Here is a 17,218-nt window from a genome sequence, read left to right as displayed (position 1 = left end):
GGGAATAAGTTAAAAGTTTGAAGAATACAAATGTATAGAAGGAAATTTGATTCTGGATTAGATAAACCTTACAGCCTAATTTAAATTGAGTATTTTATTAGCTCAATCCCAAAAGTTTGATCACTTCACAATCCAAGATACAAAACCAAATCACTTTTGCTTTTGTCCTGGGCTCACTGGAATAGGGACTTTGAAGAGCCAAAATGATCTCCAATTAACTTTCTACTTTGCTCTCCCCCACCTCTACCCCCTGGAAGGATTATCAACAATTTATTTTCTTTTCCGAACACAGAAATGTATAAGTAATGTGCACTGTGATTGAAAGATATTTTAAAGTAAATTACTCTTTGATATATGATAGTTAAATTTTTTTCACATAAAGAAGACTACCTTGTTTATTCAGTGCCTTACATTGAACTTCTTGAATCTGAGTCATTTACACTAGAATCTGGTACAGAATGATAAAGGAAAAATAACCAATTGGAATTAAATCTGTATTCTTTAAGGAATATGAATATCTGCGGGTATCTGGCCAGTATCTATATGAAAAAATTTTAAATACATTTCTCCAAGAGCCAAAGTTTATGGTTCTACTACAAATTTAGTCTTTTGTATAATATCTTATTTGGGGTCAGTCTAGCTGGACTTAGACATTAGAATTAAATTAATATAAACCTTGAGGGAATAATAGAAAATTTAATAGAAGCCAAGTTATTGTTCATTTTTATGAAATGATAATAGAAGAAATACCATAAACCAAATGGTTAGCAGCATTACTTTTTTTTTTTGCTTGCTTTTAGAGTTTAAGATTCTTAGATGGTTTGGGTACCTTGTTGTCTGGTCTGGGATGGAGTAAAGCTGGAGCTTGAACTTGAACTTGAACTGGCTGGACTAGGCTGTTCAGACTTTAGGGGAAAAAAAAGAGGAAACAAGTCAACAAAAGGGTAAATTCAAGGGCCACAAGCACTTAAATAACATGATTTCTTATCATCTTTGTCTGCTAGGCTTAGCAACAGGCACAAACCACTGTATGCTCCTGGTTTTGGGGTAGTCCTAATTTTAATGAGATATAGAAAAACAAGGACATGAGCTTATGTATCAACAGAATTGTTTGTCCATATTAAAAGCAGAAAAACCTGGTTTCAATTTTGTTCCTCATGTTCATCCTTGTTAAGATCTCCTGCTGAAGACCACATTTATTACCCTATCAATTTGCAATGGTTAGTTCCACTCAATGGGTTAAAGCATGGTGGTAATGAGGGCAAAGTCATGGGTTGGATCACAATGTGAGCCAGTTGGTTTCACTCTGTTCCAAGTCCAAAGACAGCGCCTGTAACTTTGACTCACAAATGTATAACTTTGATCATAATGGGGCCAGATGGACAGCCTGGATGGGGCCACCACAAATCCTTCGCTTCTCTGAGAGAAGCAACTCAAAGCCTATGCTCTACTGATGAGTGAGTAGCATTATCCATAAATAAACATTTATTAACTGTCTACCATGTGCTAGGCACTATGTTAAGTATTGGTGATATAAAAAAGAAACAAAAGACAATCTCTGCCCTCAAGGAGCTTACAATCTAATTGGAGAGACAACATGCAAGCAAATATCTAGCGAGCTATATACAGGATAAATAGAAAATATGTAACCAAGGGAAGGCTCTAAGAGGGGGTTGCAAAAGGCTTCCTGAAGAAGATGGAATTTTAGTTGGGATTTAATAAACCCATTCTTTCTTTCCAAATACTATCCATTTTCAAATTACAAGTCAGGTTCCACTTTTGGTGAAGAGGCTCTATCTGCATTAGTACACAGAGGGAGCCCCTGGTGAGGAAGTTCCTTATGATAATGCAGATCTACATCACTCAGACTGGAAATGCAATTGCCAATCACAGATCACAATGCTGACCAGAACTCAAGCTTTGACCTGCTCCATTTGCAAGCTGGGCTGGTTTGCTCCTCCTTCCTCAAGCAGCCTGGTGGTCCTGTTACTCCCCAGGGGCTCACAATATTGTTGTTGGACTTCTTGTGGCCACCCAATCAGTTTTAGCCCTACTGAAGCTCAGAACTCCAGAGCTCCAGCTTTAACCTGCCCAGTAATGAGGATTGCAGGCATGCTCTACAAAACTCTGGTGTATCTGTTCTATAAGCTATAGTCTTAGGGAATTGTGCAGAGCACGGAGAATATGTGTGAAAAAACAGAGGTTCTACTTCTTGAAACCTTCCCTGACCATCCCAGCTAATATCTCTTTCTCTTTTGAACTTGTACTAATACTTCCTATATAGAACACTAATTATGAACTTTACATGTACTGTCTTGTAAACACCTGACATAAACACCTTAATAGTTTGGATCACGTCTGGTATGTCTTTGTAGCCTCCCCAACCTATAATCCACCTGCTATGCACAGAACATTGTATAATGCATATAGCGAATATCTATTAACTGATTACATAAAAGGAAGCAGATTATGCATTCTTTTGTATGGTCCTTGCCAGAGGTTTTATGAGATAGATACCTTAGGAGTCTCTTAGAAGTAGAATAAGAGATTTGTGGAGATGTGGTCTAAAGTAGTAAAAAAGACTATGATCTCCCTAAATTGCAAGTATTAAAATTTTTTAAAACACATTTAAAATTTTACTGTCACCCAAATATGATTATTGCAAGTTCTTTCTCACTAATTCTTATTACTGTTACAGTATGTTTGTTGCTAATTCAAACTACTTAGCCTCCCAAAGTCCTGCTAATTCTGTAATTCTGCAATTTATTCAACAGATATGCATGAACATTTTTTGAAGTGACAATGTACTATTGTGGAAGACATATCCATTTGCACCTAAGCTGAAATGATGACTAAAAATGTCTGACAAAAATGATCACTTGTAGAGAGGTGATGATCATTGGTTCATGAGGCAGTCAATATTAATTAGTCTTCTCCCATCCCTCAAAAATAAAGCCACATTGGGGCAGCTAGATGGCGCAGTGGATAGAGTACCGGCCCTGGATTCAGGAGTACCTGAGTTCAAATCCAGCCTCAGACACTTAACACTTACTAACTGTGTGACCCTGAGCAAGTCACTTAACCCCAATTGCCTCACCAAAACAAAAACAAAAACAAAAATAACAACAACAAAAAAATAAAGACACATCCCATAGAAATCTACATTGCCTGATCCAATATAACCCTGAAGGACTTATGAAAATTGCAACCCATCTACTGAGAAAGAACTGATGGTATCTGAAAACAGATGGAAACACATTTTTTTTTTTAGTGAGGCAATTGGGGTTAAGTGACTTGCCCAGGGTCACACAGCTAGTAAGTGTTAAGTGTCTGAGACCGGATTTGAACTCAAGTAACTCCTGACTCCAGGGTCGGTGCTCTATCCACTGCGCCACCTAGCCACCCCGGAAACACTTTTTTTTTTAAATGAGGCAATTGGCCTTAAGTGACTTGCCCAGGGTAACACAGCAAGTGTTAAGTGTCTGAGGCCGGATTTGAACTCAGGTACTCCTGACTCTAGGGCCGGTGCTTTATCCACTGCACCACCTAGCCGCCCCTGGAAACATATTTAAAAAAAAAAACTTCCCCTCTTTGACAATTCCTTAATCTGAAGTTTTGGGGGGTTTTTTGACTGTTTTCTCTCACAACCTAGCTAATGTGGGAATGTTTTCCATGACTACTCATGTATAACTTATTTTGAATTGCTTGAGTTCTTGTGGGTGGGGGGTGGGAAGGGAGGGAGGAAGAGAAGTTGGAAAACAAAGTTTTAAAAAATTGATGTGAAAATTTGTTTTTACATATATTTTGGAAAATAAAATTATAATCAAGAATTTAAAAATAAATTAAAAATTAAAATAAAATAAAATAAGAAATCTACATTGCCACATCTTCCCCCCCCCCAAAAAAAATAGCTTGAGAAACTATTTTTATGTAGCTGAAACAAACAATAGAATTTTTCCTCCCAGTTCTTGATCCATCCTTAGGCTAGATAGAAAAAAAAATTATGCCAAAATCCTTTCAGGAATAGAAGCAAAAAACACACATGCTCCAACAAGCAAAAGGTGGGTTTTCCTTTAATTAAAAAAAAAAAGACGTGATCTACACTACACAAACCTATACATTTGTATTGTCTTCCAGAAAAGCAGAATCTGTTTCTAAATGCAGATGATTGTAATGTCTTTATTCCTGTAAAAATGATACACTTATAGCATAGTACAGCCAGACTGTGTATTGCTAAACTGAATAACATTACTAAGAACTGGCTGCAAATCCTCAATCCTTGGATCCTGTTTTGCTCTTCTGCCCTCCAAGTTGTCACTTTCTTTCATGAAAAATGTCTGGGAAAGGTGTGATTTTGATAGTCCTGGAAACCAAAGCCTATACAGCTAAATACTAGGCTTCTGTTGGCAGCAGAGAGATTTTATTCTTCATGTTACCCAATGAATAGGCTTCATTGGACCCCTCTGGGAAGGACATCTTTCCAAGAGTCCATTCCAATTTAGTCCAACTCCAAAGCTGAGAGTGAAATTTACAATAACAGAAGAAACCTATATGACACTACTCTGACTCCTTATATGCTAAATATCCACCTAACTTTTAAGCACCAATGTCAACACACAAGAACCCAAGTAAGAGGCAGTATTAAGGTTGGGTCAAACAAGGCTAATAATTATGTGATCCAAAGAAACAAAGTTACTGATAGTTATTAAAATAAGATGGAGATATAAATGCAGACAAACATGTAGAAGAGATATATGGGATCATAAGATCATAGATTTAGAGCCAAGAGACTCGAGAGACAATCAAGTACAACATTCCCATTTTATAGATGAGAAAACTGAGGCGAAGAGAAGTTGGGTGACTTTTCTAGGGTAACCCAGTTTAGTCTCTAGAGAAGGATTTGAACCCAAGTCTTCCTAACTCCAAAACCAATGTGCTGTCTACTATGCCATGTTGTAATAAGGGGGAAAAGAATACAAATGATGAATGGAAGCATCTAAATACTGTCAGCATCTAGGAGACAGAATATTACAATTTAGGAGCTATCAGGGACCCTTAGAGACTATTAATATGTAAATTAATTTTATTAGTTTGCAAATATTAATTACATAATAAGGACTACATGAAAATGCTCTGTGGTCTTTTCAATATGTTAAAAACAAACAAAAATCTCTATGACATCGAACTGGCCAGGAGATGGTTATTCCTACTCTCACTTTAGTTCCTATGTAGAAGAAGAAATAGATTTACTTTGGTTAGAATTAAGACAGCTAGGTGGCACAGTGGAGAGTGTCAAGCCTGGAGTCAGGAAGACTCTCATTCCTGAGTTCAGATCTGGCCTTAGACTCTTACTAGCTGTGTGACCCTGGGCAAGTCATTTCACCGTTTGCCTCAGCTTCCTTTTCTGTAAATGAGCAACAGAAGGAAATGGCAAACCACTGCAGTATCTTAGTCAAGAAAACCCCAAATGAGGGCAGCTAGGTGGCGCAGTGGATAAAGCACCAGCCCTGGATTCAGGAGGACCTGAATTCAAATCCAGCCTCAGTCACTTAACCCTCATTGCCCTGCCAAAAACAAACAAACAAAAAACCAACAACAACAACAAAAAAAAAGAAAACCCCAAATGGGGTCCCAAAGAGTTGGACATGACTGAAATGTCTAAACAAAAATCATGAAATATCTCCAAGAAGGGCAGGAGGGAAAGGGGAAAGGAAGGGAGAAAGAAATATTTGTTACTGGAAAGCAGCACCTGAGTTATTACAAGTTCCAAAATTCCTCAATTTATTTTTGCTTCCATATCTTTTGCTGGCTTAGCTACCTCCTCAATGGGAATGGATAACTGTTAGGGTTCTTGTAGGCAGAGTTGGCTAAAATGAGAGGGAAAATGTGTGTTGTTGTTTGGGGTTTTTTTGTTTTTTTAATTCGGGTTTCTTACCAAATACTGCTCTGGCCAACAGTAGCTTTGCCACACCAGCTGGGCCGTTTCATTGGCTTCTATCACACTTACTGTCAGCACAAAACCTTTAACACCATCTCACTGCCTGGCAGGAAGCTATACACATGAGAAAAAACAAGGAGCTGCTCCAAAGCAGATGAGGCACTCTAACAATAGAGTAAGAATTTAAACACTCCACTATGCCTACCTTTTACGATAAGCATCACTTAAACATTAAAAAAAATTTGATTATGAACTTAACAATTATTAAAAATGCAAACATTTCAATATATAAAGAACAAGGTTTTATAAACTGAATTTGTTTTTAAAGAGTATATAATTAGAACATCCCCAAATTCATAATTATATAGAAATAATTATGTATACGAATACATATGCATAAAATTGAACAAGGTATTAACAAAATTGCTGTTTGTGTAGCCTGAACTTTTAAATTCTCTTATGTGTATTTACTAATGTGTCTTGTTTTTGCAGTACAAAAATTTATAGATTGCTCTTCATAAGGTCTCTTGTGACAAAGTAAAAATTAAGTGAAATTAATAATACAGTGACCTCATCTGAAAGTTCATGCATTTAAAATCTATAGTATGCCAACATTTCTATTTTTTAAAAAATTAACATAAGTCTATTTTCTCTCCCTCCCAATCAATCCCAGTGGGGGGGGGGAAGGAAGGGGAGGGGGAGATATTTCTTTTAACATAATATGCATAGTTAAATAAAATAAATTTCCCAAATGACTGTACATGATACTATTCATACTAAATCTATCACTTTTTTGTAATGGATAGATAGATTGCCTTATCATCGGTCCATTGCAATGGTGAATAGTGACTACAGTGATCACAGTTTATCACTTTCAAAGTTGTTTGTTTTTACACTGCTATTGGATAAATTGTTCTGGTTCTGTTCATTTCATTCCTGATTAGTTTTTAAAAGTCTTAAAAATTGTTCCTTTTTATAATATTGGTTTTATACTATAAATTGTTCTGCATCTGTTCCCTTCATTCCTCTGTGCATTAAAAAAAATGTTTTATTGATACACATTTTTTCATTCATTGATAGATTATGGTCACATATAATTAATTACTTTGTACCAACTGTGGTATTAAAAACAAAAACAATCCACAGATACTGTTAAAGCTCAGTAAGTTTGATGGCAAAGCATTAATCCCATATTATAATGTTTGGGAAATGATGCAAGGAAAGGTAATGTTGAGAAGGCAGTAGAAAGGAATGCCAGAAATCAAGAGACCTGGGTTAACAACAGAACTTATGAGCTGGAAAAGAGAGTATCTAATTCAACCTCTTCCTTTTTATAAAGAAACTGAGGCTCATAAAGAGGTAAAGCCAATGCTATTCCTATTATACTTCACTGCCTCAATAGAAAACAGAAGTCCTAACTTAATTTGTTATTGTTCAATAATTTCGGTCCTGCCTGAGTCTTTGTAACCCTATTTGGGGTCTTCTTGGCACAGAAACTAGAGTGGTTTGCCATTTCCCTCTCCAGCTTGTTATACAAATGAGGAAACTGAGGCAAACAGAGTTAAGTGACTCTCCCAGGGTCACACAGGTAACTAAATGTCTGAGGCCAGATTTGAACTTGTCTTCCTGACTCCATGCCTGGCACTCTACCCACTGTACCACCTATCTGCCAGCATCACTTAATAAAAAGTTCAAATCAACCTCAGCTTTGACAGTAAGCAAATCACTTAACCTCTTAGAGCCTCAATTTCCTCACATATAAAGTTTGTAATATTGGTATTGCCTACCTCATTGGGGTGGGGAAAGGATTTTTTAAACATCAATGTTATTCTTTTTTTTAAACAAAAAGACAAAGCAAGTTAATAAAGGCTATGATTATGTTAAGGCACATTTTTGTTGGACTGGGTGTTGGGCAAATAACATGCTGGGATGAATCCAGCAAAGATATATCAAGAATAGTTATATCCTAGTATAGATATAGTTGATAAAGTTGGCTTTGAGGGCTGAAAGACTTATGTTGAAATACTATCCTATGACATATTGCCTGTGTAACCTGGGGAAAGCCACTTTTCATCTCAGTGCTGCAGAAAAGAAATAGGTTGTCATTAGATGGTAAATTAAGAGCCTGAAAGAGCTTCTGACATCATTCTACTCACAAACCACAAACTTAGGCTTTCCTTTGTCCCCTTTTACCCAATCTAGAATCTAGTAATCATCTCTCTCCCCCACATCTTACCTCCTACTGTATTTACTATGCAATGCCAACTCTGCAACCTGTTAGACTTGGGTGCAGAGAACGTTGGGTAGCACTGTAGTTATGGAATCACAAAGTTAGTTTCAGGCCACAGTTTGACTGAACTGGTGACTTCCACCAATAAATAGTCTGCTACAAGTATTGGGAAGCACTGTAGTCATGGAATCACAAATATTTTAGCTTCAGGCCACAATCCAACTGACCCTATAACTTCATAGCATTAGTATGCTAGATAGAATACATCTTGACAGAACAGGATTCTTATTACCACCAACATCATTTATGAAAAGAATCCCAAATAATGATGTGCTGGCCGCATTGAATAATGACCAGTTGTAACTAGGGCAGATTAAATGGGCAGATTGCAATTCTTCCATTAGATGTAAATGGAAAATTTCTAGATTCCACAATTAAAACAATCTACAAATGTACACTTTAAGCAAAACTAATGGGTTCTAAATTCATATTCATATTAACAGGGCTCCTCATTCCTTCCACAGAAGTGTCCTTTCCTTTAGGAAAAATATTCACCATAAACTTTCTTTGAACAGAAAGCTTTCTAGGGCATTCCAGACATGATTTGCCTTGCAAAAATTCAGGAGGAGATTTTCTGTGTGAAATAGAAACAATGAGCTGTAAATAGCTAAGACTTGAAATAAGATGCAAAGATTCCCTTCTCCTTTGTAGTCTCCAAACATGTTTCAAAAAAGACAGTCTTGGGGCTACCACAACAACATTATGTGCTGCTCTATGGCAAATTACCCTCTCCAAGCAATTCATTTCAAATCAACAAGCAATGATTAAATGTCACCTGTGTACAAAACAAACCTTCACATATAATAGGAATGCAAATATTCATGGTAAGGCAGTGTAGTGGACTGACCCAGAAGCCAGGAAGAGCTGGGTTAAGTCCTGCTTCTGACGGATGGTAGCTGTGAAAACCAGGGCTGATCACTTAGCAACAGTTACTCTAGGTCAGTGGTCTTCAAAGTGTGGTCTGAGAATATTGGCGGTTTCTAGGACTCTTTTGGGGAGTATGTAAGGTCAAAACCATTTTCAAAATAATACTAAGACATATTTGCCTATTAAAAGACTCCTTCCTAGGGGCAGCTAGATGGTGCAGTGGAAAAAGCACCGGCCCTGGATTCAGGAGTAATTGAGTTCAAATCTGGCCTCAGACACTTGACACTTACTAGCTGTGTGACCCTGGGCAAGTCACTTAACCCCCATTGCCTGAAAAAAAAAAAGACTCCTTCCTTTTCCAACTACATATCTCTGTGAGGCTAGATTTTCTTCATATACTTGCAGCAGACTGAATTCAGAAGCAAATGAGAATCCAGCTATCTTCTATTGAGGTACACATCAGTTTCCTCATTTGTATAACAAGCTGGAGAGGGAAATGGCAAACCACTCTAGTTTCTGTGCCAAGAAGACCCCAAATAGGGTTACAAAGACTCAGGCAGGACCGAAATTATTGAACAATAACAAATTAAGTTAGGACTTCTGTTTTCTATTACAAAATATGTAAAATAAAAACTTGTATCACTAACTTTTTTATTTTGGAAAAGTTATTTTACCCCAAATTATTATTCATGCTAACATTTAATTAGTTGATTATTGCTCATTAAATATTTTTTATTTTATCAGTTGATTAATAATATAACCAACATAGATAATAACACAGTTAAACAAAAACTCTTTGGGTCCTCAATTTTTTTTTGGGGGGGGGGAGATGGGCAATGAGGGTTAAGTGACTTGCCCAGGGTCGCACAGCTAATAAGTGTCAAATGTCTGAGGTCGGATTTGAACTCAGGTCCTCCTGAATCCAGGGCTGGTACTTTATCCACTGTGCTACCTAGCTGCCCCCAGGGCCCTCAATTCTTAATAGGGTAAAGGGATCAATTTTCAAGTGTATAAAAGAGTACTAAGGCCAAAAAGCTTGAGAACTGCTGCTCTAGGCAATGCTCTAAGACTCTAAGTAGCAGAGATTGTGCTGACCTGTAATGCCTCCAAGAAGTTTCCCCACTTGGGAGCTCTCTACACCTATGAAATTTCATGTCCCCTCTCTATCTCCTAATAATATTTATAACCTCATAACAATAGTAAAGTTATGAAGAAACCACTTTGATACTTGAGAAGACGTACATAAATATGAACTGCTACAATTATTTCATTGAGAAAAAAAGGAAACCTATCTCCTTTATAGAAAAAAACTTAAATCTGTTAACTTTTCTTTATAGCATATCCAGAAAGGGCAGGTGCAACTGGTGGTACAGTGGATAAAGCACTGGCTCTGAAGTTCCCAGGGCCTGAGTTCAAATCTCACCTGAGACACTTACTAGCTGAATGACTCTGGGCAAGTCACTTAACCCCAATTGCCTTAAATATCCGGGGCCATCTCCAGTTGTCCTGATATTATCTTGCCACTGGACCCAGATCACTGGAGCATGAGGCTGGTGTCTTTGCACAGCTCTACCTCATTTAAATCCAATTCACTGCAAGTCATGACATCACCCCGATGTCATGGTCCTCTCCAAGAAAGAAGGACAAAACAACTACAACAACAACAACAATAATCCAGAAAGGGTAACAAATTAGTCTAGTTGTGGGATAGGAATGATTCAAGGAATAAGGTATCCTAATTTTCAGTATATATATAAATTTATTTTTCTTTGGTTTTTATCATGATTGAAGATTTGAGATACATTAGTCATGGGAACATTTTATTAGACACTGCAGCATACTACATCCACAAGGAATTACATTATTCCATAGAGTTCATTACATTTTTTTTCTTAATTTAGAATATGCAAAAGAACAGTACTACCAAAGATGATTAATGAGGTTTAGGTTATAATTAAAAGTGCCTTCAAACTCTTTCTGTGATATATTTATATAGTTAGTGGAAGAAAATACAAACTTAACAAGTATAACCTTAAATGTGGATGGATTGAATTTCCTAGTCAAAGAGAAATGGATAATGAAAACCAAGGAGAGATTTTAATTTTCCTCTCTCAGAACTGGAAATCCAATTTTTAAAAAATGACATAAAATGCAGAGATGAATGAATTCTGCTTGAGAATGTTAAAGTATTTACATATTTCTCAGGATACCAAATTACTCTTACAAAAAATGATCATGTATTAGGGCACAAAATAATCACATGGACAATTCAATAAAATTAGTAATGAATGGAAAAAAGATTTTTTTAACATTGCAGACTCAAATGAAGCCTGTAACAATAGTCTGACTAAAACAAACCAGAGAAACAAACAAAAAAAGACACATTAAAGATAAAGACAAGAATGAAACAACATACCAAAACTTATGGGAAAGGGTATTCCCTGAAAATTTATATTAACAAAAGAGAGGTCTAAAGAACATAGAATGTAATTTGAAAGACAGGAAATTAAACAAATTAGTAACCCTAAACAAGTAAAAAATAAAGGAATCCTGAAAATTAGAGAACTTGAAAATAAAGACTTATAAAAGTCACAAACCAGACTAAAAACTGTTTTTCAAAATTAAAATACTAACAAAAGTTTTGAATCATAGTGAATCTGATCAAGAATGAGAGGAAAATCTAATCACTAAAATTTTTTAAATAAGGTAAATGCATAAAAATTATCAACAAAATGAACTTTATACGAATAATAAAATAGCCAAACAAAACAAAAAAGCTATCTTAAATAACTCTGTTTCTTGGGGGGATATCAGGAAGGGAGAAGGAAGCAGAATGAATCATTAGAAGAATTTACAAGTGAATCCTATCAAACTTCAAAAAACAGACAAAGGCCTGATGTCCTTTTGTGGCAAATATGATCCTTTTATCCAAAAAAGAGGGAGAAAGAGACCAGAGAAAAATGACCATATGACTATATAAAACAATAGTATATAAAATAAATCCATGAAAATCATTAGCATCCTATACAATACTAACCAAAAATCAAGAAGCTATAATAGTATTTTAAGTAAGTTTAACTGATTCAAGGTAAAAGCAAAAACAGGCTGTGAGGTATAATATACTTGACTTGGTGATTATACTGTAATTACATGGCATTCAAAGTTATTTTTATTCCTTTTATTTACATGTAGCAAACATTGGTAGTTTTTATATGTAAGATTCTCCTAATTCTGATTTTTTTAATCAATCATTCAAAAAATCATTTATTAAGCACCTAGTATGTGCCAGGCACTTTGAAGACAAAGGCAGTTTCTGCCTTTAAGGAGCTTACAAAAAGGGACAGACAACACACAAATTTCAATATTCAAAAATACAATATTTCAAGTTGAATCAGTACATATGTCTTTACAGACTTCTCTGTCTTCGTAGTCATCATTTCTTTTCTTTTTTCTTTTTTTTTTTGCAGGGTAATGAGGGTTAAGTGACTTGCCCAGGGTCACAGAGCTCTTAAGTGTCAAAAGTGTTTGAGGTCTGATTCAAACGCAGGTCCTCCTGAATCCAGAGACAGTGCTTTATCCACTGCACCACCTAGCTGCCCCCCATAGTCATCATTTCTTATGGCACAGTAATAATCCATTATATCCCCATAAGACAATTTCTTTTGGCTATTCCCCATCAGTGGGTTTCTGCTTTGATTCTTTGACCAATTCATGTATTGGAAGGCAAAGTGACCAGTGTTTATACCTTGGGGTATAAGCCTAGCCTCTGGGCATAATTCTAAACTGCTTTACAGAATGGTAGAACCAATTCTCAGCTCTATCAACATCGGTGTGCATATTTTTTCACAGTCCCTCCAACAAACTATTCCGTCTTGTCATTTTTGCAAATTTGATGGATTTGAGATAGAACCACAAAGGTGTTTGTTTTCTAAATTATATTGTTCTTAATGGTAGGAATTTGGCTTAACCTTTCACATAGTTATTAATAATTTGTAGTTCTTCTTTTGCATAATTTTTATTCTATAGGGAAGTAGCCCTCCCAACCATGTTGATGGTGCTATGGACGATGTGGAATTAAGAATCAAGCCTTAAAGTCTAATCCCAACCCTGCCACTTCACAGTTGTATGAATATGCAATTAACTTCAGTCTCTTTGGACTTCAGTTTCCTCATGTATGAAATGAAGGCTTTAACTAGATGGCTTCTGAAGTGCATTCTAGGTTTAAATCTATGATCTTAATATCTATCTTCTAGACTTTCAAATTTGATCATTCATAGATGAATTCTTTTCTTTATACCTTTCCAGTTTGGTTACCTCTTTTTAAATGGTGGGAATGGAGGGGTAGATACAGAGCAGGGGGCTCCTAGCAGAGAATTTATAACTATAACACCTCCTGGAATAGAACTGAAAAAAAAAATCCCTATGTTCCTTGATTCTATCACCCCAGGAATGAACTGTCACTAGGGCTGTTCCCCTCACATCCAAACAACACTCCAGTTATCAGAAGAAATGCGTTCTGTTGTCAGGATGACTACTATTCAGTTACTTGTGAAATAACCCACTGGTATACAGTGAGCACAGAGACTGAAATAACTCCAGATGATTCGCATTCCTAACATAGAAAAGGACTGTAGTAGAGTTTTCACGAAGTTCTAAAATTGATCATTAAAAAGCAAATTATCTATAATTATGTTTCTCATTTATAGATATTGAAATTGGATTGGGGAGATCATAATAATTTGAGTGAGCAAAATTTACAGAAAAGTTTACTTGTCTAGACAAAACAAGCTGTCAAAAAGGTTAAATTTGTTAATATTTCTTCAGCTTTTTATTCTTCAATCCATTTTGGGGTGGGGGATGGAGTGGGCTGGTAGCAGGACAGTCAATCTCCACTGGCTCTGATCCCTACTTCCAGACTTCAAAACTTCCCCCCTAACCCCTTCACTACCTCCTACCCCAGTCAGTATTTTTAGCTACCACTAAGTGCCTGGAGGGCAGGGAATATCTTTTTTTTTTTTTTTGCCCACAGTAGTATCCCTAACCCAGAGCTAGGTACAAAATAAGTGCTTAATAAATGCTTACTTCCTGTAATTTGTTCTAAAACTTTATGTTCATGGCAATAAATCATTTCTTCACAAGTCAAAATTTTCTTAATTAAAATAATCAAAAATCTTATGGTACACATAAGTAGCACATGTAGTCATCCATCAACATGATTAACAATGACAAACTTTCTTCCTACCTACTCAAGTTTTACATCATAATAATTTCAAATCCTTAGGTGATCTGTAAGCAATAGATAGATATGGATATGGATATGAAAAGATATACACATAAATGCCAAATTGAATTAGGAAAAAAAAAACTCTAAATGGTTATCCAAATTATTCCAGTCATGATTTTAAGAAATAAAAGTGTTTTTTAATGAGAACTACAAAAAGATTGTCTTTACTGTCTTGATATTTTATTTGGAAAATAGGATTGGTTACAGTGATTACTGCTCAAAATTGGCCAAGACTTGGATTTCACTCCTCATGCCTGCAATCAAGAGCTTAATATCCAAGTTATTTCTTTTAACAGAATTTGAGCACCAAATAATGGATTCAAATCAAACCTGATTTAAAGGCAAATGAAAGGTGCTGGTCTTTCTAAAGTGAAAATTCTCTTCACTGGTTGCTCTTTGGGTGGGTTTCCCTTCCTTTTACAGGGCCCATTTTAATCAGGGCCCATTGAAAACCACACATTAAATGAGGGACCTGGTTTAAATGAGCTATTCTGTAGGAAATGTCTCCAGAAAATATTAGCTTTCTAGACGTATCATCTATGTTCATTCTGACTATATTAAATGTGCAATTCTTTAAAAAAAAAAAAAAGCCTCCTTCCCCACAGCCAAAGTGAACAAGAACTAAAAGAACAAAATGTCTAAAACCTAACATGCTTTTAAATATCAGAGGGTGGCAATATGATCTGCCTTCAAGTTTCACCCACAAGATGTACTATTTTTAAAAATCTTCCCTACAATACTTAGATTTCCATTAAGAATAATAATTGGTTTTTTAAAAGTCGTTCTTGCGAGGTTCTAAATAAACCTGCATTTTCATGTGCTCAATCTTATATGAGCTCAACAGTTGCTTTTCTCCATAAATCAATCCATTGTTGCCCTTCAGAATGAGAAGGCAGATTTATAGCCTTTTACCCCCTTTTCTCACAATCAAAAAGATGCCTATTTGGGTAACAGAATGTTTCTCTTCTTCAAGAGTGTTTGGGATTAGGTGGTGGGGGGCAAGGGCCTTTAACATCTGCTCTCTTCAAGTGAATGACACCTCTAGTTCTCACAGTTGGGAAATTGAAAAGCAAATAGCCATCAATAGATATAATTTTCCAACCTCAGGAGTTAAGACTATGCTATATTAGAGCACCCTTAACTTTCACTTTTGTATTCAGAGGTTTCCTTAGAGCCTCAACATTCAAAAGTAAAAATTCATCTATTTTTATTGAGGAAAGTAATTGGAATATAAATCCTATGAAATTAAAAATTAATTTATGTAATTTAACCATAAAACAAAGACCACCCTTGGCACTAACACCTTGAATTTTCCTAATCCTGAAAACATCTAAATTACAGGTTGTCAAAACCAGAACATTTGTTCTAATCTCTTCAGTTTTTTGTAGCAACAAAACAATAGGTTCTGTTTATAACTAAAGTGCTGGTAAGCTTTTATTTACTTCTTTTTGTGGAAAAAAAAAAAAAGAATAATATATTCTTTTTATATCTCCTAGATTTCCTCCAGTATCCTTCACAAAAATGTGGAATACTTCATTAATTTGCATACCAATTTTATGCAAGGGCCATGCTAATCTTCTCGATACTGTTTCAATTGTAGAAGTGCTACAGTGCTACAGAAGTGAACATGTTTATGTACCTAAAAAAAAAACTCTTTGGAAAAAATATGAAATTTACAAATTTTATGCCTTGGTTTTGAAAAGGGCATTTTATTTCAATCATCCAATTCCTGACAATGTGAACAACAAATACCTTCATGGGAAACCTGCATATTTCTGTATTAATAAAGTCATTTATGGGTACTTGTATGTGTATAAATATTAGAAGTAATTATGATTTTAAAAACCTCAGCCAACAAAGAGATCTAAATTAGGATAAATTCTAATGCTAATCAGCCACAATTGGGGGGTGGGGGGGAAGCTACTTTTAAATAGACAGATATAGGAGAAGATACTGATGCATAAAAAGCCTCAAGGATTATTTTTTTCAGAATCACTAAAAAATAAAGGACACAGGTATGGCTTGGGGAAAAAAATTTTAAAGCTCTTTCAGAAGACTAAATTGGGCCTTACATCTATGAATATGGAATAGTGCCTGCTAGGCTAACACTTCTTGTAACCAGAGGCTATCTTTTGTCACTTAGGCAAAGCTTTCTGACAGTTTTACAGGCTGTTATCCCAAGGACTTTGGTATTTATGGCCTTTATTCACTTGGGCTTTCTGCTCTTATCTGCTGGTTACTAATCACTAAATAGATTTTTTTATGGGTCTGAAATTAGCTCAAAGGATGTCCTTCAACAATGGCAACTCAGGACAGAACCAGCTAAAGGTCTTCTCCTGGGTCCCTTCCTTGTTAGCCTCAATTTTCTCTTCATGCAGATGAGTTAAGACAGGTTCAGATCCAAACTACTAAATTAGGGAAATGACGCACATACTTAGATGAAGATTTAGGCTTGTTTCTCAACTGAATCTTCAGGAGAGATATGAAATGTCAATATCTGTAGGCTGGTGTGAGACCATAAATGGGGTTGATTGTTTAAAAGAGCATGAGCACTTCTAACAGAACCACCACTCAAACCAAGCTCACCAGTTTAATCACAGCCAAAAAGTAAGCACCTAAACTATGTGTAAACCCTATGATTGACGGCAAACGTCACAAATGAGAAAATAAGACAGTTCTTGCCCTTGAGGAGCTTACTGGGTAAGGGGAAAGCTGGGATAAGGAAAGACAGCTCATATACAAAATAAACACAAATGGATGTTGTGAGGGAAAAATCCATCCTCTTCTCAATAATTCTCGGGAACTCAGCAGCGAAATGACAAAGGCTCTTTATTTTCTT

General features: G+C 35.9%; 1 protein-coding gene and 1 non-coding gene across 5 annotated transcripts in view; both read right to left on the bottom strand.

The window, feature by feature from the left end:
• MLLT3 (MLLT3 super elongation complex subunit) overlaps positions 1 to 17,218 on the bottom strand; it is a 294,509-nt gene that overhangs the window by 27,312 nt on the left and 249,979 nt on the right. For all 4 annotated transcript variants that reach the window (XM_043977572.1, XM_043977575.1, XM_043977574.1 and 1 more), the window contains one exon: positions 830 to 905. In XM_043977572.1, coding sequence (XP_043833507.1) covers positions 830 to 905 — 76 coding nt within the window. The remainder of the gene's footprint in view (positions 1 to 829; positions 906 to 17,218) is intronic.
• On the bottom strand, positions 15,897 to 15,998 carry LOC122737696. The gene has a single exon (XR_006354500.1). It is a non-coding gene; the product is annotated as a U6 spliceosomal RNA (small nuclear RNA).

The sequence above is a fragment of the Dromiciops gliroides genome, chromosome 1 (genome assembly GCF_019393635.1).
Source record: "Dromiciops gliroides isolate mDroGli1 chromosome 1, mDroGli1.pri, whole genome shotgun sequence".
Classification (NCBI taxonomy): Eukaryota; Metazoa; Chordata; class Mammalia; order Microbiotheria; family Microbiotheriidae; genus Dromiciops; species Dromiciops gliroides.
The sequence above is the reverse complement of the archived record's forward strand: the minus strand, read 5'-3'. Positions and strand labels throughout refer to the sequence as shown.